This window comes from Musa acuminata, chromosome BXJ2-7 (assembly GCF_036884655.1).
Source record: "Musa acuminata AAA Group cultivar baxijiao chromosome BXJ2-7, Cavendish_Baxijiao_AAA, whole genome shotgun sequence".
In the NCBI taxonomy this organism is placed as follows: domain Eukaryota; kingdom Viridiplantae; phylum Streptophyta; class Magnoliopsida; order Zingiberales; family Musaceae; genus Musa; species Musa acuminata.
This window is the reverse complement of record NC_088344.1, coordinates 37,474,136-37,499,555: the sequence shown is the minus strand read 5'-3', so window position 1 is coordinate 37,499,555 and position 25,420 is coordinate 37,474,136. Positions and strand designations below refer to the sequence as shown.

The window sequence follows — 25,420 nt, the reverse complement described above, 5'->3', positions numbered from 1 at the left end:
GTCACGATCCTTAATCAAGCCCCCGGATACGAGGATCAATTACTATGATACATGTATATGATTGAGGTTAATCTCGCCCTCATCAAATATTTATAAATACATTGTATCTCACAGGAACATCAATCTTTTATAGCAAATCTTTTCATATGCGTCATGAACAAGGTAGCATGTGAGAGGCAAAGATAGAGATGATGATCTATATAAGCTCTTGACACCCATCGCATATGGCCATCTGCAATCAAATACCCATTACAGGGAAAGGCGATTACTTGATCACAAAAGATTGATCTGCCACAAACATTCTCTTCTAAGCAGGAGAAAGAAGAGCTCCCTCCCTCTCTCTCTCACCATAGTTTCCTATCGCCATGGGCAATAACGCCAACCTCTTTCTGATGCTCGCCATCCTGCTCTTCGCTATTCCCTACAGAGGTCATCCTTCATCTTTTGATATGATATAACTATAGCTTTTACACTTGAACTTGTTTCTTGATACCTGCATGCAGGAGCATTAGAGACAGGAACACACTCCAATGATGACGACTACATACCAGTTTTCTCTGTCGAACATCGACCTCTCGGCGACCAGATTAGCGCCTTCCATGATCACGAGTTGATTACTGTGCCACTGTGCTCGGATTGCCAGTGTTGTTCCGGTAGTGACCGCAGCAAGTGCCGGATCACGAAATGTTGTCACAAAATCATTTGCGATCAGCCTGGTCGCTATTGTTCTCTTAAGCCGGTTGCTTGCAACTGCGACAAGTGCATATAAGAGCTCGGCGTGCTTTCGTGGGTGCAGACTGGTGGAGATGTAGAAGATCAAAGGAGACATTTCTCCTTTTGCGTTCACTTCGTGAGATTAGAGAAGTCAAGTATGCCTTTTGTTTTTTTTTTGCTAGAGGATATGGTTTTAATTCTGTACTGAATTCAAACTTATCAGCTTCTCAATGCTTATCGTAGCACTATTTATTTTATATTTTGATTTTATTAGTGCTGGAACATCTTCAAGAATATTTCACAAAGCTCAGTGGATCTGTACCCAATCAATCGTATGTTCGATAATTCTTAATTATTATATCCGACATAGTCGATTTTGTAAGGCCAAATTAGCCTCTTAAGTAGTGCAATGTTGGTAGCCGTGCTATCCGAATGAGATTGAGGTCTCAAGAATAGGTGTGTCAACAGCCATCCATGTCTCATAAACTTGGCCTCCATCATCTCTTAATACACAAAGCAAAGTTCAGAACACAACGTAGATTCTAAAGAGATATCAATGTTTCTTCACTAATTATTCTTTGAAAGATAACTAATTATTCTAAAATTATGTAGGTATTGCACGGAGTCTTTAGTGTCATATGACAATTGGTCGACTAAGGCCTCAATCTTATCGATCTGGGACTCCGCTTCTTCTTTTGAGCTCTCTACCCCAACAAGCCTTCGTTGGCCATGGTAGAGTTCCTCCAAGTTTGCTTTAAGAACATCCAAATGGGTTTTCGCCACTGTGAGTCTCTCCTTATGACTTTTCTTTCCGGTTGACGCTCTAGATTGTACCTCCTCCACTCGCGAAGAGTAGCCAACTTCTCGCTCATCATGTTCATTATCGTGCTCCACTTGAGTGGCTCCAATGACATGAGAGCAAGTATGCACTCGCAGCCCACTTGCGACTGCTTGGGGCAAGGGTCCGGCTTGCCCCGTCTTGCTTGATTCGTCACAGTGCTTTGCCTTGGAAAAAATACAAAGTTTCTTAAACCTTTCTTAATAGGTACAAACTTTAATGGGTATGACCTAAGTTGTTAGATCGCCCTTGCCTTAACTAACCTAATAAGCGATGCCACCACCTCAATCATAGTTAACAGCTTAACTGATGCTAATACCCATCGAGGTTTCCCCACCGTCATCACAATACCAATATCTCTACTAATATATTTTACTTTGACGCTTTCCAAAATTTCAGAATCTTGACTAACAACCTCACCTCTTTAACTTCTTCGCTAATAGGGTTCATTAGCAACTCGATCTCTACTATCAGGACTGTGAATCTACCCGTCATATTTATGGATGAGCCATATTATAAAATAATGATGACTAAACTCATGGTGGTTGATATCCTATCGGCATATAATACGATCATAGGTCAACCCATGTTGAACAGGCTATAGGTGGTGGTGTCAACCTACCTCATGGTAATGAAATTCCTAATGAGGACTGATATTAAAGAGCTAAGAAGTAACTCAAAGGAGTCACGCCAATGCTACCTTATGACGGTATCCCTATTGAAAAGGCATAATCCGAGTCATCACCTATAGACCCTCGAGGTCTTGCCAAATCTCTCCCACACTTAGAGCTAATAGAATCATTGATCAAGGCACCCTTAAATAAAGCCCACCTTGATCAAGTTGTCAAGGTCAGGGTGACACTTCCCATGAAGAAACAAGTGCAATTTATCAATTTCCTTAAAGATAACTTCGAGGTGCTCGCATGGTCGCTAAGAAATATGTCGAGAATCAACTCAGATGTAACCTAGCACCATCTCAACATTTATCTTGAGCTGAGGCCAGTGAAATAAATGCCTCATAGGTTTGCTCCTAATTATCAATAGATGATTAGCAAGGATGTTGATAAGTTGCTAGGAGTAGAGTTTATAACCGATGAAGTCTGATCCACTAGCATCGATCATCGACAAGCAAGTCGAGGATTCATATAGAAAAGTATTATCATCCACTTTAGAATCCTAAGGGCCCTCATTACTAACAATGGGACACAATTCAATAATATAAAGTTTAGGGAGTTCTATCAATCATAATGGATTCAACTAAGGTGCAGCTCAATAGTTCATCCTCAAACTAATGGTCATGTTGAGGTCACTAATCGAGCTATTATCAAGTGCTTAAAGAAATATGTTTCGGGGGCTAAGGGTACCTGGGTGGATGAGCTACTAAGCATCCTATGAGTCTCTCGGATGACACCTAAGATCAAGTCAAGAGAGTTACCATTCAGCTTGGCCTTTGGCACCGAGGCTATCCTGCCACCCGAGATAGTCTTCTCGACACCGGGGATTGAGAACCTTGATTAAAAAACTTTTGAAGAAGGACTTCGAGCCAAACTTAACATAATAAGTAAAATTAGAGCTAAGGCACATATATGAGTTTTGAGATATAAAAAGGTGATAGCCAAGCTATATAACCAAAATGCTTTCCCTTAAGGAGTTGGATTATGCAACCTAGTGCTCCGTAAAGTTGAAGGCAATGACTACGCTCAAAAAATGCTAGTGGCAAACTAGGAAGGGTCATATTGAATTATGAAGGTCGTTTGAGATGGAACATATCATCTTGGGATAACAAAAGTTATGACACTACCGAGAATGTGACATATTACGAACTTGAAAAAGTTTTATCTCTAAAACTTCACTCAAGATTAGGTCAAGAAAATTATATCCCAAGCAACAAATGTTGATCTACAAAGTCCAAAAGCATCGGTTTGTGAGTCGAGTGTATCTTTAAGATACCATTGTTGCAAAATTTAAAAAAAAAAAAACTTCATTGCCTAAGAAAAATTACATTAGTTCGATCATGCCTCTATATTCAAAATGAGACCTAACCATTAAAATGAAAGATTCATGAGGTAGACATGCCTGACATAAGGAGCAAGTCAGGTAAACTAACCCAACAACATTAAAACAAAAGACCAACACAGTGAAGGATGACAATTTAAGCATCGGAATAATGCAATGAATGGGCCCTCCTTGAGCTTTATTTTGGGATACCTTGTCTTGAAATAGGCCAAGGCGATTTGGTATCCGAACTAATATAAGATGACCCTAATCCTCTCTAGACCCTTTTTAAATCTAGTTGATGCCTTGTAATCAATGACCACCTCCTCTCGATATTTTGGTATCATGCACTGCTTAGCCTCAAGCGCATCCTTCAGTTCCTAAGCCTACTCATTAGCCGCCAAAACCTGCTCACCAAGCTCCGAGTTGTGCACTCTCATCGAATCCAACTGTCGAGTGAGCTATAGTAGATCATCCCAATTATTACTCTAAACTTCCTTCAACTACTTAGTGAGGTTAGCAAGGCATAGCCCAGTCTACTCAAGTTGCCATGCTAGCTCAGCTCCCCGAGCCTCTACCTCAGCAATAGCAATAGGAGCACCATCCTTCCTCAGCCCCTCGATCTCTTTCCAAAGATTATCAATTAGAAGGGCCTATTGGTGGATAACCGAGCTAGCATTGCATACACGGTTGATGAGGGCCGTTATGTAGTGATGGTGCTGCAAATAAAAAAAAGTGGATGAGTAAAGCAAATCAAAGAGCTAGCGATAACCTAACTTATCAACACTACATTGCAGAAGCAAGTGTCGATTAGAACCTCTGAAGGGGAATGATAGATTTGCTTTGCCACCCTTGAACATAAGGATTCGTGACAAGACTACTCTAAGGCTACACCATCACTCCATACATTCTGTTCCTTATGCAAACCCTCCCATCTTGATTGCCACTATACTCTTAGGGTGGGTCTAGCATGTCGACTATTTAAATAGCCATGAAGTTTAGGGCTTGCCCCTACATAAATCAAACATCAATCTTGGTCTATCCCCTCATTTTTTCAAAGAGGATTAAGAACCTTGGTGACCCTCTAAGGGCTCTAACGTTGCCGAGATAGGAGGCTCCTTATTGGGAACTGTCCCCTTGGGTTCGACACCCCTTCAAGTGTTAGACAATTTCCTCATAATAATCTTCTACTTCTTTCCTAGCTTGTCAGTGCTAGTATGGTGGTTGGACTGAGTTGAATGTGATGTCTCGAGTGGTGGCTCATGGATCGAGGTTAGAGTTGACGAGACCATCGTCATGCTCGAAGAAGAGCCAGGCTCCTTACTCTTTAAAGAATGCATATTCATGTGTGTAAAGGACCACAATCACAAGGATGTAGAGGATTAAAAATAGGTATGAGATAAAGTAATAAGTTTGGGATATACCCTGAGGAGTTGAGCTAAGACTTACATCGATCAATCAGTCCTCATCCATCTTTCGGATGACCATAAAAGAAGTGAGTATATCTCTCAGTCAAAGCTCCTGACCCACCTCCTTGTCTAATAAGGAAAGGGGGTTTTATCTATATGGTGCACTGACCAACTCAAACCTATGATAGTAGTCATTTCTCCCCTTGCATAGTAAAAAATAAGTCATAAAAAGTTTGTGAGTAAGAGTAATATTGGAGCACCAACATTCCCTAATAAACACTATTATATAGCACCATAAGTTGGTCACCATTTGATAATGTGATATTTTTCATCATTGTAGACAAGATATTATCATTGGATGAAGGAGAAGACGAAGTGTCACCTCAAAGTAGTTATGGGACAAGCAAAGAGACCCTTGCATGGGATCAAGCGAACGTTGATCGGGTTGGAGGACTTGTAAGTCAAACTTGGTCGGGATGAAATATTTGACTCGTAGGTGATCCATAAGTAATGCACTCACCACTGAATTGCAATCATGTAAGCTTTTCATTGACTCTACGTCCTAAAGAACTTTCAAGTTCATAGGAACTGCCTTCCTTGATAAAAGGGAGGTCGGGACTTCCTCCATCCTTAGGCTATTCAAGGACAAAGAGTGGACTTCGATCATCTGATGATAAATAGATTGAGAGGAACTTGTTTAATAAAGGAGAGACATCATGACTTGAGGAGATGAAAGAGCAAAATGGTAAAAGATCAATTTGTTATTGAATCTACTAAGACTACGAGTGACCTAAGAATCAACTCACCCTATAAGGAACCGAGATGCATGAGTCGAAAAAAATCAACCCACGTGAAGAAATCTACCATGACGGCATAAGACCAATTTGCCCAAAATTCATATCAGAAAAACCTGACTCATATAAAAGGAAATCTGTTATAATAGAAACATAAGGCTAACATTTCTAAAATACATGAGTTAAAAAAATTTGACCTAAAAAATCCGTTAGGATAAAGACATAAGGCTAATATGCTCGAGATATATCGGGAAAACCTAAACACTTAAAAGAAATCTTTGGCAACATCAATACTGATTTGATTGTTGTCATGGTTATGGCAAGTGACTAGGTGAGGAAAAATCTAATTGGGATATTTGACCAAGATATGCTATTCATTTGGACGATTGACTAACCTGCACCTAGAAGAGATGTATTAAAACCCACACGTGAGTTTCGCACGTCATCGTATCGAATGGGGTGCACGTAAAAATAAACTATATATACACCTCTCTCTGTCGAATGGGGTGCACCATAGTTTCCTATCGCCATGGGCAATAACGCCAACCTCTTTCTGATGCTCGCCATCCTGCTCTTCGCTATTCCCTACAGAGGTCATCCTCCATCTTTTGATATGATATAACTATAGCTTTTACACTTGAACTTGTTTCTTGATACCTGCATGCAGGAGCATTAGAGACAGGAACACACTCCAATGATGACGACTACATACCAGTTTTCTCTGTCGAACATCGACCTCTAGGCGACCAGATTAGCGCCTTCCATGATCACAAGTTGATTACTGTGCCACTGTGCTCGGATTGCCAGTGTTGTTCCGGTAGTGACTCCAGCAAGTGCCGGATCACGAAATGTTGTCACAAAATCATCTGCGATCAGCCTGGTCGCTATTGTTCTCTTAAGCCGGTTTCTTGCAACTGCGACAAGTGCATATAAGAGCTCGGCGTGCTTTCGTGGGTGCAGACTGGTAGAGATGTAGAAGATCAAAGGAGACATTTCTCCTTTTGCGTTCACTTCGTGAGATTAGAGAAGAAGTCAAGTATGCCTTTTGTTTTTTTTCTTGCTAGAGGATATGGTTTTAATTCTGTACTGAATTCAAACTTATCTACTTCTCAATTCTTATCGTAGCACTATTTATTTTATATTTGATTTTATTAGTTCTGGAACATCTTCAAGAAATTTTCACAAAGCTCAGTGGATCTGTACGCAATCAATCGTATGTTCGATAATTCTTAATTATTATATCCGACATAGTCTATTTGGTAAGGCCAAGTTAGCCTCTTAATTAGTGCAATGTTGGTAGCCGTGCTATCCGAATGAGATTGAGGTCCCAACAATAGGTGTGTCAACAGCCATCCATGTCTCATAAACTTGGCCTCCGTCATCTCTTAAGACACAAAGCAAAGGTCAGAACACAAAGTAGATTCTAAAGAGATATAAATCTTTCTTCACTAATTATTCTAAAATTATAATTCAATGATCATTATTTATTAATCATAAAATTATGAACACAATATATAATTTTTTGAAAGATAACTAATTATTCTAAATTTATAATTCAATGACCATTATTTATTAATCATAAAATTATGAAATTAAAATATTATTATGCATCATATAAATTATAATAATTTTAATATTAAAGATTTTAAAATATAAATAAAATTAATAAGAAATGAATAAAGTATCCTAACTCTCTTCGAGAAATTCTCTACTCAGTCCTCTTATTGTCGAGCTCGATGAGAAATAAAAAAAAAAGGAGCTCAACTCTTTTCAAAAGATAAACAATAATTTAATTTTAATTTTAATTTTACTTTCATATATAAAGGTAGAATTATGATCTTTATTTCTTATGGTTAACATACAAACATAAAATTTAAACTATTTGCTTTCTATCATTCGTTAGAAAATAAATAAATTAATAATTTAATTTATTAACAAAATAAATTAAATAATACTTTTTTAAAAAAGTATTATTTTTTAACCGTATTATATCAAATAATAATAATTTAAATAAAATTACATATTATTTATAATAATTTGATTTATATTAAGAGGAAAGAAAAATCAATGAGTACATGTATATGCATCTCTCTCTAAGATTGTGAGACATGGAGATATTATAGATAATCCTTTTAAAGGTATTAATATCCAATAGAAACGGCCACTTCGTCTTAAAATCTCCATAATAAAATAAAGACCCACTTTAAACCCTCCTCTCTTCGAAGCAACGCATAGCGAGACGTTCCTGTACAACTAACTATATAGACACCTCTCTCTGTCTTCCCCCTTCCACAGTTTCCTACCGCCATGGGCAACCTCAACGCCAGCCTCTTTCTCATGCTCGCTCTCCTACTCTCCGCTCTTCCCTACAAAGGTCGTCGTCTCATCTCACGTCCATTCCAAGTTTATGATGATGACTCGTTTCTCAATGCTTGCATGCAGGAGCATCGGACAATGGAACTTTCCCCACCGACGATAACATACCTGTTTCTCCTGTCGAACACCAACCTGTCGCCGGCGAAGTGATCAGCGCCTTCTACGGGGGCGTGCTGGCACCGTTTCATGTGTGCTCGGAATGCCAGTGTTGTTCCGGCAGTGACAGGAGGAATTGCCAGCAAACCAAGTGTTGTCACAGAATCATCTGCAACCAGCCCGGCAAGCCGTTTAACTACTGCTCGCTTAAGCCGATCAGCTGCGGCTGCGCCAACTGCAACTGAGAGCCGGCACTCTTCCGCCGGTGCAGACGGGCGAGATGGGACAGAACAACCGTTACCTTTTCTTTCTATGTGTGAGCAGCAGTTTCCCTGTGCACGTCGATCGATAATTAATGCCCCCCATGAAGGAGTTCGTACAATGTTTGCGAAGAATGGCAATTATAATTGCTTAATTGAAAATTGGGCATACTTGCATTGCTTCCGTTCTTTTCTTCTCTTTGATGTTACTAGAAAATTATCTAATGTTTCCACGTTAAATTTAGAAGAAGAACCAAAAGATAACGAAATCTTTTCACGCTGATATCGACGTTGACACCATTCATGTTCGCCAGGAGAACACTATCTAGGTTGACTGAATCACCCAGGAGACCTTACTTGGTACTGAGACGTGGAGATTAAGGTATCAATGCTCACTAGTAACGGCTACATGTATTCAGACCTCCAATCCAAGAAAAAATAAAGAGACCCACCTTAAACCCTCTCTTTAGAGAAAAAGAAGGAAAGACAAAGGGAGACGTTCCTTTACCTATATATACCTACAGTATCTGACCACCATGGGAAACCTCATTCTGATGCTGCCTCTCCTACACTCCGCTCTCCTCCTCGAAGGTCATCCTTCAGCTGTTCCTTCTAAATTTCCTTCCTTTCTTTTAGTTGTAACTTATATACTGACTCAGCTACCGGACGCTGCAGCGCAATCCAATGCCGAGTACGTACCCATTGCTCCCGTGGAGCACCGGCCTGTCGGCGATGTGATCGGCGGCGTGCCGGCTGCTTACGAGCAGTGATCGGACTGCCGGTGTTGTTCCGCCACCGACCCCAGGAAATGTGAGAGCACCAAGTGTTGCTACCAAATCATCTGCAACGAGTCCGGCGAGGCAGTCGCCAACTGCTCGTTTTAAGCTGGTGGCCTGCAACTGCACCGACTGCAGCTGAGAGCATGCACTCTTCCGAGGGTGCAGATTGGTGAGATGGAAAAGATCAAAAGAGGCTTTTCTCTATCCTCAAATAAATGAGGAATCAATTGTATATAATATTTTAAAGAGTTTTTATGTTAATAAATCATGTGAACCGAAAACAAATTTTAGCTAATGCAACATTGACGTATATAATTAAGCATATGTTGTGTAGGTGTACACGTATGTGATATTATTGGGAGTAGTGAGGGACATTTGCGACATTATATGTGATAGAGGACATAATGTCTACTAATCATCCAATATTGTCACGTGGCATCGAACGATGGAGGATAACATGAAACTTCTTGTCATTTATGATAAGGTAATTGTAAACTTATCATTTATGATGAGAAAGATAATTATAAGCTTACTTTTCGATATTTATAAGGAGAAATATAATCACAAGCTTTCTTCGTACCTTTTACGATCAAATATAAAAACTTATTTTTATCTTAAAGGAAAAGAGAATCTTTTGGGACCACTCTCATTTGCACTCGAAAACTTAGGGTTACTAACTTGAGTATCGGAGGGATCGGGTTGAGGAACTTTTTCTAATCTCAGTCTTTGTGTCGATGACACCATAAGAGCTTTGTGTTTTCACCTCAAATGCACATTGGACAATCTTGCACATATGAGTCCAAACTATGTCGAGCTGACCAAGACGTCAACGATATTTTTCCTCAACATTTTGGAGCTTGAAGGAGGGTCCGATGTTCCAAGAGCATTCACCTACCAACTCTCTTGATGAATGCTCAAGTGTGGAGGTCTTGCCCTCGACCCATAGCACTTTCACTCAGGGGACAGCAACCACCCTTTCCATCTCGATGCAAACATCAACGCGACATTGGCATCTGCTCAATGACTTGGGAGCCACCCTAAATCACCTATTCATCCTCACTAAAGCATTCCTAAACCTCTCTCAATAGGTGCAAACATTAATGAGTATGATGTAAGCTATTGCACCGCCCTTGCCCAAACTAATCCAATAAGCAATGGCACCACCTCAATCATAGTTAGTAGCTTAACCGATGCTAGTGCCCATTGAGATTCCCCCACCCCCATCGCAATACCAATATCTCAAGAGTACTTTAGGCCCTTTGAGCCACCGGTCGAGCAAGTACCTCGTTTCTTAACTATGGAATTTAACAAACTGCCACACCACCATTCTGTTCTACTTGAATCCCAAACTTAATTAGCAGATTCGACAAATGATTCCTAAGGATCCAACTATGACAAATAGACCAATGCTTGAAAAAAAGACGATGAGAATTTCAACAATCCACAGAGAAAGGGTCAACCAACCCCATCTCAGGTTAGTCATCGTTTATCAAAGACACCCAAGAGGACTTAATACTTGCCAACTTATGTTCCTCATTATTGGAGACCTTTAACGATAATATCAACCTGCTAGATTATATTAATGCTTTTCATGCCTAAATATCACTCTATGACACTTCGGATGCCCTAATATGTTACACCTTACCAATTTTATTAAGAGGCATGCCACGAGAATGGTATACCCCTCTGAAGCTACTCTCTATCAATTTCATCATTTAGCTCATCAGGAAATTCGAGCTTCATTTCCTTAAAAATATATACTTGAAGTCATTGGCGATAATACTTCTCTGACTTAGGCAAGGAGAGGAGGAGATGTTCTCAGACTTTGTCACTCAATTCACCAATTAGATATGAGGCATGCAAGATATATATCCATCACTTGTCATATAGACATTCATAATGGAACTCAAGCCCTATTATTTTTTTTGTCATTGGTAAAGAGGTCACTGGCTACAGTACCTAAAGTACTCTAGTTAGTCAATCAATACATCACGACTGAGGCAATTGTCTCGGGTAACAAAAAGCGATATACAAAAGATTGAGACAATACCAGATACAATCCCTGTTAACCCTAAGGTCACTATGGCAAAGAAGAAATGACTAAACCGAACTACCTTGCTCAAGGCTCAAGTCAACTCCTCTGAATATGACTAAACTGAAGTCTTTTTGTAAATAAAAGAAAAGGGACCCTTAAAGACCCTCAACTGATAAAGACTCTATTAGCAAAGAGAGATAGATCCAAGTATTGTTGGTTCCATCGAGATTACAGATATGACACAAAATATTATCATGACTTGAAAGAACAAATTGAAGAACTCGAGGACACCTCCAGCAGTTTGTTCGAAGGTATTTAGAACCTTCACTACAACCTCAAGGGCTAGTGGAAATACAATAATATTTGACTTCTTTCCTGGCTTGTTGGTGCTAACATGGTGGCCGGACCGAGTTAGATATGATGCCTCCAGTGGTGGCACATTGATAGAGGTTGGAATCGACGACGCTATCATCATGCCCAAAGAAGAGTCAGGCTCCTTCCTCTTTAAAGAATGCAGATTCATATCCATAAAGGACCACAATCACAAGGCTGTAGAGGATTAAAAAGAGATATAAGATAAAATAATGGGAGATTTGAGCCAACCCCGAGGAGTTGAGCTAAGACCCGTATCGATCAGTTAGTACTTGTCCATCTTTCGAATGGCTATAAAAGAAGTGAGTATATCCCTTAGTCAAAGCTCTTGACCCACCTCCTTGTCTGATAAGAAAGAGAGGGTGTTATCTATGTAGTGCACTGACCAACTTGAATCTATGATAGTAGTCATTTCTCCCCTTACATAGTTAAAAATAAGTTGTAAAAAGTTTATGAGTTGGAATAATATTGGAGCACCAACTTTCCCTGATAAAGACTACTATAAAGCACAATAAGTTGGGTATCAATTGAGAATGTGATATCTTTCACTATTGTAGACAGGATATTATCATTGGATGAAGGGGAAGATGAAGTCTTACCTTGAAGAAGTTATGGGATAAGCAAAGAGACCCCGGCATGAGATCAAACAGACATTGATCGGGTTGGAGGACTAGTAAGTCAAACTTGGTCGGGAAGAAATACTTAATTCATAGGTGATCGATAAGTGATGCACTCACCACTGAATTACAATCATGTAAGCTTTTCATTGACTCTATGTCCTGAAGAATTTTTGGGTTCACAGGAACTGCCTCCCTTGACGAAAGGGAGGTCGGGACTTCCTCCGCCCTTAGGTTATCTAAGGACAAAGCATGAATCTCGACTATCTAATGACAAATAGATTGAGAGAAACTTGTATAAGAAAGAAAAAACATCATGACTTGAGAAGACGAAAGAGCAAAATGGTAAAAGATCGATTTATTATTTAACCGATGCCGAGACTACGAGTCACTCAGGAATCAACTCATCCTACAAGGAACCGAGATGTATGAGTAAAAAAAAACCAACCCACATGAAGAAATCTGTCATAGCAACACAAGACCAATGTGCTCGAAAAATATGTTAGAAAATCCCGACTCATAAAAAGACATCTGTCACAATAAAGACATAAGGCTAACATATCTAAAATGTAAACCTGACCCAAGAAATCTTTGACAATATCAATACTGATTTCTTTCCATATATCCAAAACTAGATCTTTTGATTGTTGTCATGGTTATGGCAAGTCGTTGGGTGAGGAAAATCTGATTGGGATATTTGACCTAGATATGCTATTCATCTGGACGATTGACTAACCTGCACCTAGAAGAGATGTAATGAAATCCACACCTGGGTTTCGCACGTCACCATATCGAATGGGGTGCACCTACAAACTACATGACCGATATAGTATGGGAGATTTTTAAGAAGGTATTAATACCAATGCGCATCGCCATACGTGGGAATCACCTAAAGAACGATCGGCCAAAAACATCCTCTATATATATTCTCCCTCTCTCTGCCCCCCTCTCTCACCCTCTTTACAGCTTCCTACCGCCATGGGCAACCTCAACGTCCGCCTCTTTCTCGTCCTCGCTCTCCTGCTCTCCGCCCTTCCCCACAAAGGTCATCCTTCATCTCATCTCCATGTCCCTTCTAAGTATATATTGTCTAATTTCTCAACGCCTGCATGCAGGAGCATCGAACACCGGAACGCCCTCCAATGAAACTTTCGTACCTGTCTCTCCCGTCGCCGGCTTGATCACCATCTCACAGGACGAGTTGAAGATGTGCTCGGAATGCAGGTGTTGTTCCGACAAGGACCCGAACAATTGCCAACAAATGAAGTGTTGTTATCAAATCAAATGCAGAGAGGGCAAGCCGTCCGGCCAGTGCTCGTATAAGCCGATAGCCTGCGACTGCAACAACTGCAAATGAGAGGATGCACTTCTTCCGCCGGTGCAGATGGGCGAGATGGGGAAGATCAAACGTTGCCTTTTTCTTCTCTTTGTAAGCAGCACTCACGTATGATTATTATGCACTTTGATGCTCGAACACTTACTTGGTAGTATGTTGGTGAATAATAATGATCAATGAATCGTATGCTTTTGTTTGTTAAGTCCAAATATTAATGTCTGATTTACGATGCTAACCTTTTGATGTCATCTAGGTTCGTTTTTAATCTAAGATCGCTATGAATCTGTAAAGAGGAACTAGATTCTTCTTCTCTCTTTCTTATCATTATGATTTAGGGAGAAAAGTTCAGAGAGACACTGTAATCCCTCAATAAGATGTTTCATTTTTAGTCATGTCTATTTATAGGCGAGAGCAGAGGGTTTAGGATAAGTAATTAGGAGATTTTCTCCTGTGGACTTCCTTTCTATTGAACAATATATTTCATCAGAATCTAATTAGTTATATTATATATATCTTATCTAATTATAAAGGGTCACAAAATCTAACAAGAAGTTCTAAATCTTATACAAACAAGACTTTTTCCACCAAAAAATAAAATGAAACTTGCAACACATGAATGAGTCTTAGGATGGATTAGCTTTGCTACACCCTTGTTCTTATATGGAGTAATCCTCGGCAGAAGTGAAAGTGAAAAAGATGTTTGTGATTGGGATAACCAAACCTTAAAGCGTAATTCTCAAACCTAAATTGAATTGATCAGGTTGGATATTTGGCTATGCAATTGTTTTCTATATTGAACTCTGTTGAGGTGGTTTCTAACACTAACATGAATGAGTTTCTACAAAGATGTTTTCTATAAAGAGATGATTTCCGACACTAAAATTGTTGATCCCCCAAAGAGGTGTCACTTGACACCAATGGGGTTGAACCTCACGAAGAGTTGGTTCTTTCAAAGAGGTGGCTCCTAACAATGATCGATCTCGATACCATAGAGGCAGCACTCGATGAGCTTGTAGGTGCAGTGTTGTAGGCCCAATGTTATCAAGTCATCAAGACACATCGACAACTCGACTTTACCCTTGTCTCCAAAAGATATAGGTCTTCACCAACAATAGCACGATACAAATGCCACAACCACGCGATAGCGAGCTACAATATGCTTCAACGTCACCGCTGAGGTTCCAAGCAAAAGCAAATAGACTCAGACATATATCAGGGAAGTATTTTCACTTAAATAGTCATTATATATTCATTACTTCCATGGCTGATCTCCAAAGTGCGGTGGCAGCTCGATATGCTTAGGATTAACTTGGCAAAGCCCAAGATAATAATTGGGTTGACCAAAAGCATGGAGACTCCCACAAGAAGATTGGATGAGGGTGTGTATTAGCACAACACATCATGTTGGATCATCGAATCACCCTTTTTTAACACAATGTATGCTTAAATGATCCAAAGTGCTTCATTCTATAATAACACGACTAAACTAACGTAATATGCTTCGACAACAATGTAGCTAAAATGATTTGAAATACTCCATTCAATGATAGAGCAACTGAAACAGCCTGAAGCACTCTCCTCGTCAAGCCCCAACATAACCCAGATCAGACCATAGCATAGTGCATGTGAGGCATAGCCTAGTGGTGGCTCCACGCCGTAATGAGTCCTTTGACTCCGTCTACGGGTAGCCCTACTCGAGCCCCCTCACCATGCCCAAATGCTAGGTCGGCTCTGATACCAAATATAATGACCCGAGCTTGATGGGCTAACTGGCCTATCAACTTCATTTGGTCTAAACCACTAATCAAAATGTTTAAGCTGAAGTTGATAGTAGTACACTCATCAGACCCTTATAAGTCAATCTTAGTCTTGCCCACTTTCGATGTGGGACTAATCAAGGATGTTACAATTCTATTTGGCAATAACATGATCGACCAATAACACCAATGCAACCGATGAGGAATAGTAGTATATTTTATTTTTAAAGAGTTTTTAAGTTAATAATTCATGCGAATGGATTTTGTCTCTGTTGTTTGTCTTACCATTTCTGTCTTTACTCAATTTGTTATTTGTCCTTGTGTCGTTGGAAGAGGTTTGAGAAGTCTAAGCATTTCTCTTTTTTTTTTTTTAGAGAAAGAGAGGATATGTTTTTAACTCGATACTCAAGTCAAACTTACCTACTTCTCCTTTTTATCGTGACATTATTTATTTTATATTTCGATTTCATTAGTTCTGGAGCATCTTTAATAATTTTCATAATACTCAGCGGATCTTTGTAATCCAATCATGACATCATATTGCCCAAGAGATCATCAAGTTGATTGACCATATCACTTAAGATATTTTATTATATTCATGATATCAAGAGGGGGTATGTAAATTGGATATCCAATCTATAATCTATTATAAAGTAGTAGGTTATTTTAAAAATAAATATAGGATAAAAATACATCAGTAACCACATGCTAATAAAAATCTTCAAAAAAATATAAAATAATCTTTAATATTTGTAATATATATATATATATTAATAATTTAAAATAAAAAAATAAAATAAAATATCAATTTATTATGTAACTCATGTATTAAAAATAATAATAATTTTTATATAGTAAATAAAATTATGGATGGGTCATATGTAATACATTTCAATGACATACATAACAGTCAAGTAACAAAAGCGTATATCCTATTTGGTGGTGTACTCTCCTAATAGCGAATGGAAAAGTATACTTTACAAGATAAATTCCTACCAAGAGTAGATAAAGAGAACTCCTATTATACTCTCAATAGCGGATATAGCGGTTTTTCTTACTCGCTCAAGTAGGGACATGTTCCTCCCAATAGCAAATTAAGGAACCATCTAACCGTCACGTTTAATAGTTCGCCAATCCCCAAAGAGAATCACTCGACTTGCCCTTAATAGAGATCCATAATTAACCATAATCATTCATTTATTTTCATTCACTCATTCATATATTCAAGAAGTAGCATAATAAAATATTAAAAGGGATTATGCTTGATGTATGATTTACTAGATTATGTCCATTGGTGGCTCCACATTGTGATGGAGTTATAGCTTCTTTCATGTGTTAAACTTCCAACATAGATCACTTAGTAGTCACATATACTACAAAGTAACGATCATAGTAATATTATTAATTTAAATTAAAAAAGAAAAAATTAATAATCATTTTCAAATGATGTCTTAAGATAAAACTTTTAAGTTTATCAAATCATAAAAATATGATATATTAATTTTTTTAATAGTACTAAATCAATCAAAATCTTAATTAGAATAACCTAATTTACTTAAATCAAACTCAATTAAATTAGAGCATAATGACACCTATATCAAATCCTTATAAAATTGATCTAGAACTACCTTGGTATAATATTAATTTCAATTAGGTCAAGTGGGCTTAAATCGAACAATGTGGAATCACCTTGAATCGACTTAAACTGATTAGATCAAAATTGTTTGATTTAATTAATTAATAAGCTCAAACTAATAAATAAAAAAATAGATTATTTAGCATAGTTCTAGTCTAGATAAAATCGACCCACTTAAGTCTTAGATGGGTCGTGTGCACTGAAAATATCTATCTTAGGTAATAGGTCGGGTTAAGGTACAATAAGCTAGATAAAGGGGCAATGATACATCTAGCACCAGTTACGTAGCTAAGCAGGTCTAACTTCGTGAGTTGGGCTAAGTCTTACTTATGAGTTGGGCTAAGCCTTAGCATTGAATTAAGCCATACATAATTCTTGTGTTAGGTTATGGATAGCCATATAAGTTAGGTCATAAGACCATATAGGTTAAGTTGTGCTTAGTCACATGAGTTGAATTATATTTGGCCACATAAGATAGGTTATGCTTGGTCATATGGTTACACCATACCTAACCACATGATTTATACCTAATTACATAGGTTGAGTTATGCTTAGCCACATTAGTTGAGTTGAAACTAGCTACATAAGTTAGGTCATGCCTAACCACATAGTTTAGATAATATTTTACTACATCAGTTAGGTTATGCTTGACCACATGTGTTAGGTCATACTTGACTACATGGGTTGAGCTAGTCTGATCGTCAAACTTAACTTTGGTCCAATCCCAATTTACTCTTTTTTATTAAATTAGATTTTAATATTTTTTAGAGGTACTTAAAATTTTATAAAATAATAATTAACTTCAAATCCATTCTTTTTCATAATTTAATTAATTTAAGTTAATGATTTTAAATTTAAAACTAATTAAATCATAAAAATTTATAAAACATAAATATGTCAAATTAAATGAATTAAATATATTATTAAATTAACTAATTATTCTAACATCATAATTCAATGATCATGATTTATTAATCATAAAATTTTAAAATTAAAATATTATTATATATCATATAAATTATAATAATTATAATATCAAAATATTAAAATTAAAGAAAAACTAATAAGAAAAGAATAAAAGATCCTCCCCGCAATCCTCCACTTGGTGAGGAATGAAAATGGGGAGAGCCCCCTTTGTGAGATCTCCTCCGAAGGTAAACAATAATTTAATTTTTAATTTTTATTTTATTTTCATATAATATTTATTTTTTATTCACACATAAAAAATAAAATTTAAACTATTTACTTTCTGAAAATCATATCGTTCATCAAAAATAAAAGAATTAATAATTTAATTCATTGACAAAATTTCTAACATGTCCTTATGATTAAAGAAATCAATTTTAATAATTTCTTTAACCCTACTACACAAATAATTAAGTTAATAATTTAAATAAAATAAAAAAAATTATAAATGATAATTTATTTTATAATAAGAGAGAGAAAAAAAATCATGGAATGTAATTATGCAGCATGTCCAATCTCGATTCTCAGACGTGGAGATATTATCGATAATCCTTTTTAAAGGAAATAATTTCCAATAGAAACCGTCACATGTTTTCAAGTGTCCATGATAAAATCCTCTCTTCGAAGCAACACATAAGTGAGACGTTCTTGTACGCCTATATATACACCTCTGTCTCTCTCTCTCTCTCCCCCTGCCACAGTTCCCTACCGCCATGGGCAACCTCAACGTCAGCCTCTTTCTCAGCCTCGCTCTCCTGCTATCCGTGTTCCCTTACAAAGGTCATCCTTCATCTTAGCTCTATGTCCCTTCCAAGCAAACTGGTTTCGAAATACATATTGACTGGTTTCTCAACGCCTGCATGCAGGAGCATCGCACAACGGAACGCCCTCCAATGACGATTACGTACCTGTCTCTCCCGTCCAATACCGAGCTGTCGCCGGCGGCATTCTGTCGGAGCCGGCCAAGGTGTGCGCGGAATGCACGTGTTGTGCCGGCGGTGATCGGAGCAAATGCCAGACAATGAAGTGTTGTCACCAAATCAAATGCAACCTGCCCGGCAAGCCATTCGGATATTGCTCGTTTACGCCTGTAACCTGCGACTGCAACAACTGTGAGTGACATGATTCAGATGGGCGAGATGGGGAAGATCAAACGTTGCTTTTTTCTTCTCTCTGTGTTGCATGATTATTATGCACCTTTAATGCTTGACTGGTATCCACTTAGTTGGTGGTATGTCGGTGAATAAAATTTACCCTATGTTGCGGTATTTTGGCACTTTTTATTCTGTCGTTACTAGAAAATTTATCTTCATATGGGTGAAATCCCAATTAAGCTAAAAATAAGGCAATCTGATCTTAAACTAAGATCGCTTTTATATATATATATATAAGTCATGACGAGACTCTCCTTGTATCAAATACTAGATCGGCTTTGATACCAAATATCAAATTAATTGACCTATTTTGACTTAAACTATTGATCAAAATATTTAAACTGAAATCAATAATATACTTATCAAGTCATTATAAGTCAACCTTAATCTTATCCACTTCCGATATTGACACGTATCGGATTCATGTTTGAGATCCTACTCATGCCATCTGTGTGATTTGCATAAGATGCATGAGACCAAAAGGATATCCAATGTCCAATTCATTATATGGATCCATGCACAGCCACCAGAGTTGCTTTGCATGTTGTCCTACCCAAAGAAACCCTCATATTTATAATTTGATAGGTGATGATTGTAGCACCGATGTTCCTATCAGAGTCAAGGTGATGAGTGTAGTACCTGTCTTTCCCGTTCAACACCAAGCTGCCGCCGACGTGAACAGCGCCTTCTAAAGGACGTTGAAGGTGTGCTCGGATTGCGAGTGTTGTGCCCGCGGTGACCAGATCAAATGCCAGACACTGAAGTGTTGCTACCAAATCAAATGCAATCAGGACCAGCCATACGGCTACTGCTCCAATAATCCGATATCCTGCGACTGCAACAACTTCAAATGAGAGGATGCACTCCTTCCGCCTGTGGAGATGGGGAAGACCTAACATTGCCTTTTTCTTCTCTTTGTTAGCCGCAGTCAACGCACGATTGCTATGCACTTTGATTCTTGATTGGCATCCACTTAATTGGTAGTATTTTGGTGAAGAGTATTTAGCCTATGTTGCAGTATTTTGGTACTTTTGTTACTATAAAACTTATCTTAAATATAGAGTGCCGCTTGGCATCCAAATTAAGCTACAAATGTGCGATCAAAATAAGAGAAAATAAATAGCCATGCAAAAATTGATGTGACATTAAGGGAAAACCAAAAATTTTGTCTGTGCTGTTTGTCTTACGATTTCTGTCTTTACTCGATTTGTTATTTGTCATTTTGTCGCTGGAAGAGATTAGAGAAGTCTATGTATTCTGTTTTTGTTTTTTAGAGAGAGGAAATGTTTCTAACTTGGTACTCAACTCAAATTTGCCTACTTCCCATTTTTCTCTTAATATTATTTATTTCATATTTTGATTTCATTAGTGCTGGAACATCTCCAAGATTTTTCCACAATGCTCAGAGGATCTGTACCGATCGTACGTTCGATTTTGGTTATTCAGTCAACTAGATTGACTGAATCACTCAAGATATTTTATTATATTTATCATATTAAGAGGGGGCATGTATATTACATGTTCAAATAAATATATGATGAAAATAGTAACAACATGTGTGTATCTTCAAAAAATCATAAAAAAAATCTTTAATGTTTATGAAACATATACAAATATCAACAACAACCTAAAATGAAATGATAACGTATCATCAATTTATTATATAATTTATATATTAGAAAATAATAATAATTCTTATATAGTAAATAAAATCATCTATCAATCACATACAATACATCTCAATAATATATATAACGATGAGATAATAAAAATATATATATTACACCCGATGGTGGTGCACTCTTCTAACAATGGTTGGAGAGATGTATTTTGTCGGATGAATTCCTAACAATAGCGGATAGAGTGAACCCACATCGCACTTTCGATAGAGGAATGAGTGATATCCCTTACTCGCCCAAGTGGGGATATATCCCTTACAAATGAAAGAATTTTTTAATTATCATGTCTGACAGCCTGTTAATCCTTAATGAGAATCACTCTATTTGCCCTCGGTAGAGAAACATAATCAGTCATGATCATTTATTTATATTCATTCATTTATATATTCAAGAAGTAGTATGATAAAATATTATAAGGGGCCGTGCTTAATATATGATTTGCTAGACTATGTTCATTAATGACTTCACATTATAATGGATTTGTAGTACTTTTCATAGGTTCCACTTCAACGTGGATCACTTAACAAAGTCACATATATTACATAATAACAATCACATTAATATCATCAATTTAAACTAAAAAAAAGAGAAAACTAATAATTATTTTCAAATAACACATTTAGATAAAACTTTGAAGTTTATCAAATCACAAAGACCTAAATGACTTAGACCAAACTTAATTCAAGATATAACAAAACTACCCTCAAATCTTTATAGAACTAGTTTGGATTCACCTTGATCTAATATTGATTTCAATTAGGTCTAGTGGGCTTAAATTGATTATATTGGTCTAGAATTATCTTGGATCAGCTTGAATTGATCAAATATGTCTGATTTATTAAATTAATGAGCTCAATCAAATAAAAAAAGAGAAAATTATATTATATCGTATAATATTAGCCTAGACCGATTCAACTCACTTAAGCTTTGGACAAATCACATGTGTTGTATATACCTATCCGAGATAGCAGGATGGGTTGAGGTACAATAGGTTAGATAAAGGGGGCCAACAATTAATCGAATTCCAGTCACATAACTAAGTGGACCTAGCTTCGGGGCTGGGATATGCCTTACCACTAAACTAGGCTACACTTGACTCGTGAGTTGAGTCACATAAAACTACGTAGATTGGGACATACCTAACCATATGGGCTGGTGGTGCTTAGCTATATAAGTTGAATTATGTTTGACCACATAAGATAAGTTTAGCCACATGAGTTACGTTATACCTAGTCACATGGATTGCACTGTACATGATCATATGGGCTAAGTTATATTTGGCCATATGGGGTTGGGTTATGCTTGATTACATGGTTGAGTTGAAATTGACTGCATGAGTTAGGTTATACTTAACTACATTATTTCGATCATATTTTACCACATCAATTGGGTTATGTCTGACCACATAAGCTGATTTAGTTAATCAACTTAACTTAAGCTCGAATTTGATCCATCTTATTAAATTAGATTTTAATATTTTAAAGATATTTTAAAATATTATAAATTAATAATTAACTTCAAATCTAATTTTTATAATTCAACTAATTTAGATTAATGATTCTAAATTTAAAACTAGTTAAATCATAAAAAATTTTAAAACATAAATATGTCTAATTTAATAAATTAAATCTATTATTAAATTAACTAATTATTCTAACATCATATTTTAATGATCATTATTTATTAATTATAAAATTTTAAAATTAAATAGAAACTAATAGGAAAAGAGTAGTGGATCCTCCAGTTGTCATATTCAATGAAGAATGAAAGAGAGAGAGAGAGAGAGAGAGAGAGAGAGAGAGAGAGTCCGGCTCTTCCTAAAAGATAAATAATTATTTAATTTTTATTTTTATAAAAATAAAATTTGAATTATTTATTTTCTAAAAATCACATCATCTATGAAAACTAAATTGATTGATAATTTAAATAATTAATAAAATTTTAACATGTCCATTTGATTAAGGAAATCAATCTTAATCATTTCTTTAACCCTACTAAATAAATAATAACGTTACTAATTTAAATAAAACAACAAATTATATATGAAATTTTAATTTATATTAAGAGAGAAAAAAATCATCAAATATAATTATGCATCATGTCCAACCTAGACGTGGAGATATTATAAATAACCCTTTTTAAGGTATTAATATCCAATAGAAACTGCCACTTGTCTTCAAATCCCCATAATAAAATAAAGCCCCACTTTAAACCCTCCTCTCTTCGAAGCAACACATAGTGAGACGTTCTTGTACGCCTACATATACACCTCTCTCTCTCTCTGTCTCTCTCTCTCTCCCCCACCTGCACAGTTTCCTACCGCCATGGGCAACCTCATCGTCAGCCTCTTTCTCATCCTCGCTTTCCTGCTCTCCGTCTTCCCTCACAAAGTCAACCTTCGTCTCATCTCTATGTCCCTTCCAAGTATATATTGACTGGTTTCTCAACGCCTGCATGCAGGAGCATCGCACAACGGAACGCCCCCCATTGAAGACTACGTACCTGTCTCTCCCGTCCAACATCGAGCTGTCGCCGGCGGCATTCTGTCGGACCCGGCCAAGGTGTGCTCGGATTGCACGTGTTGTGCCGGCAATGACCGGAGCAAATGCCAGACAATGAAGTGTTGTCACCAAATCAAATGCAACCAGCCCGGCAAGCCATTCGGCCATTGCTCGTTTACGCCTATATCCTGCGACTGCAACAACTGTGAATGACAGGATTCAGATGGGCGAGATGGGGAAGATCAAACGTTGTTTTTTTCCTTCTCTCTGTGAGCAGCAGTCACGCATGATTATTATGCACTTTGATGTTTGATTGACATCCACTTAGTTGGTGGTATGTTGGCGAATAATATTTAGCCTATGTTGCGGTATTTTGGCACTTTCTTTATCCTCAAATAAATGAGGAATCGATCGTATATAATATTTTAAAGAGTTTTTTTTATGTTTATAAATCATGTGAACCGAAAACAAATGTTAGCTAATTCAAAATTGACGTATATAATTAGGCATATGTTGCGTAGGTGGGTGGCCGAGTTTAGATATTTGGCAACATCATTACTGATTTCTTTCCGTGTTTAGATATTTTGATTGTTGTCATTGTTATGGTGGGTGGCCGAGTGAAGAAAAAATTGATTAGGATCTTTGACTATTCATCTCGGACGATCGACTTACTTTAACGTAGAAGAGATTTTATTGGAACCCAACGTCGGTTATCGTATCGAGTGGGGTGCACATAGAAATATACTACTACATGACCGGAAGACGTAGTAATTAATGTGATATTTTTAAGAGGGTGTCGATACCCAATTCGTATCTCCAATACGTGGGAATCACCTCCCGTCTCTCCCTATATATTCTCCCTCTCTCTCTCTCTCTCTCTCTCTGTCTCTCTTTACAGTTTCCGAGCGCCATGGGAAACTTCAACGTTAGCCTCTTTCTCATCCTCGCTCTCTTGCTCTCCGCCCTTCCCCACAAAGGTCATCCTTCATCCCATCTCCATGTCGCTTCCAAGTAAGTACTGACTGGTTTCTAAACGCCTGCATGCAGGAGCGGACGATTACGTACCTGTCTCTCCCGTCCAACACCGAGCTGTCGCCGACGTGATCAGCGCTGTCCACGAGGAGACGAAGGTGTGCTCGGATTGCACGTGTTGTGCCATCAGTGACCGGAGCAAATGCTCGACAAGGAAGTGTTGTTACGAAATCAAATGCAACCAGGACAAGCCGTTCGGCCATTGCTCGTATAAGCCGATATCCTGCAACTGCAACAACTGTAAATGAGAGGATGCAGATGGGCGAGACGGGGGGAAGATCAAACGTTGCCTTTTTCTTCTCTCTGTGAGCGGCAGTCACGCATGATTATTGTGCCCTTTAATGCTCGATCGGTTTCCACTTAGTTGGTGGTTTGTCGATGAATAATATTTAGCCTATGTTGCGGTGTTTTGGCACTTTATTCTTGCGTTACTAGAAAATTTATCTTAAATATGGAGTGCTGGTTGAAATCCCAACTAAGCTAAAAATAAGGCGATATGATGTTAAACTAAGATCTCTTTTTGCAAAAAAATCACCAAAAATAACATATATATACATATTAGAAGTCAACGTTGCTTGCAACTGCACTCTTCCGAGGGTGAAGAAGGGTGAGATGGAAAGAGGCTTTTCTCCATCCTCTATTAAATGAGGAATCAGTAGTATGTTTTATTTTGAAGAGTTTTAACGTTAATAAATCATGTGAATGGAAAATAAATATTTGTTCATGCAACATTGACGCATACTATTAGGCATATGTTACACGGATTTGATTCATGTTCGTCATCTGGCTCGTGCCATCTCTGTGATTTGCATAGGATATCCAATGTCTCTACCACAAATGTATATCTTAATGATTCATGATATGGATCCACGCACTGCCACCAGATTTGCTTTGCATGTTGCCCTACCCAAAAGGAACCCCTATATTTAAAATTTGATAGGTGATGATGATAGCACCAATGTTATAATATATATATGAGTTTAATGTGATAGATTTTATTTGAAAGATATACATGATTCAGATGCCTAGGGATGGAAATATTGAACTCTAGTCATGGAGATAGAACAATTTGAA

At 37.5% G+C, this 25,420-nt stretch overlaps 2 protein-coding genes across 2 annotated transcripts; both read left to right on the top strand.

The window, feature by feature from the left end:
• The first annotated feature begins 6,279 nt into the window (after positions 1-6,279).
• On the top strand, positions 6,280-6,683 carry LOC135616429 (uncharacterized). The gene is made up of 2 exons (XM_065115624.1): positions 6,280-6,343; positions 6,418-6,683. The coding sequence occupies exons 1-2, from the start codon at positions 6,280-6,282 to the stop codon at positions 6,681-6,683; spliced, it is 330 nt and encodes a 109-aa protein (XP_064971696.1).
• Positions 6,684-8,057: 1,374 nt separating this feature from the next.
• On the top strand, positions 8,058-8,467 carry LOC103993046 (uncharacterized). The gene is made up of 2 exons (XM_009412971.2): positions 8,058-8,124; positions 8,193-8,467. Exons 1-2 carry the CDS (start codon positions 8,058-8,060, stop codon positions 8,465-8,467), a joined length of 342 nt encoding a protein of 113 aa, XP_009411246.2.
• The last annotated feature ends 16,953 nt before the right edge of the window (positions 8,468-25,420 follow it).

Excerpts from the sequence above, each read along its gene's own strand:
- LOC135616429 (XM_065115624.1), top strand. The coding sequence starts at position 6,280 with ATGGGCAATAACGCCAACCTCTTTCTGATGCTCGCCATCCTGCTCTTC. Across the intron at positions 6,344-6,417 it reads CTTCGCTATTCCCTACAGAG|GAGCATTAGAGACAGGAACA; the intron begins GTCATCCTCCAT and ends ACCTGCATGCAG.
- LOC103993046 (XM_009412971.2), top strand. The coding sequence starts at position 8,058 with ATGGGCAACCTCAACGCCAGCCTCTTTCTCATGCTCGCTCTCCTACTC. Across the intron at positions 8,125-8,192 it reads CTCCGCTCTTCCCTACAAAG|GAGCATCGGACAATGGAACT; the intron begins GTCGTCGTCTCA and ends GCTTGCATGCAG.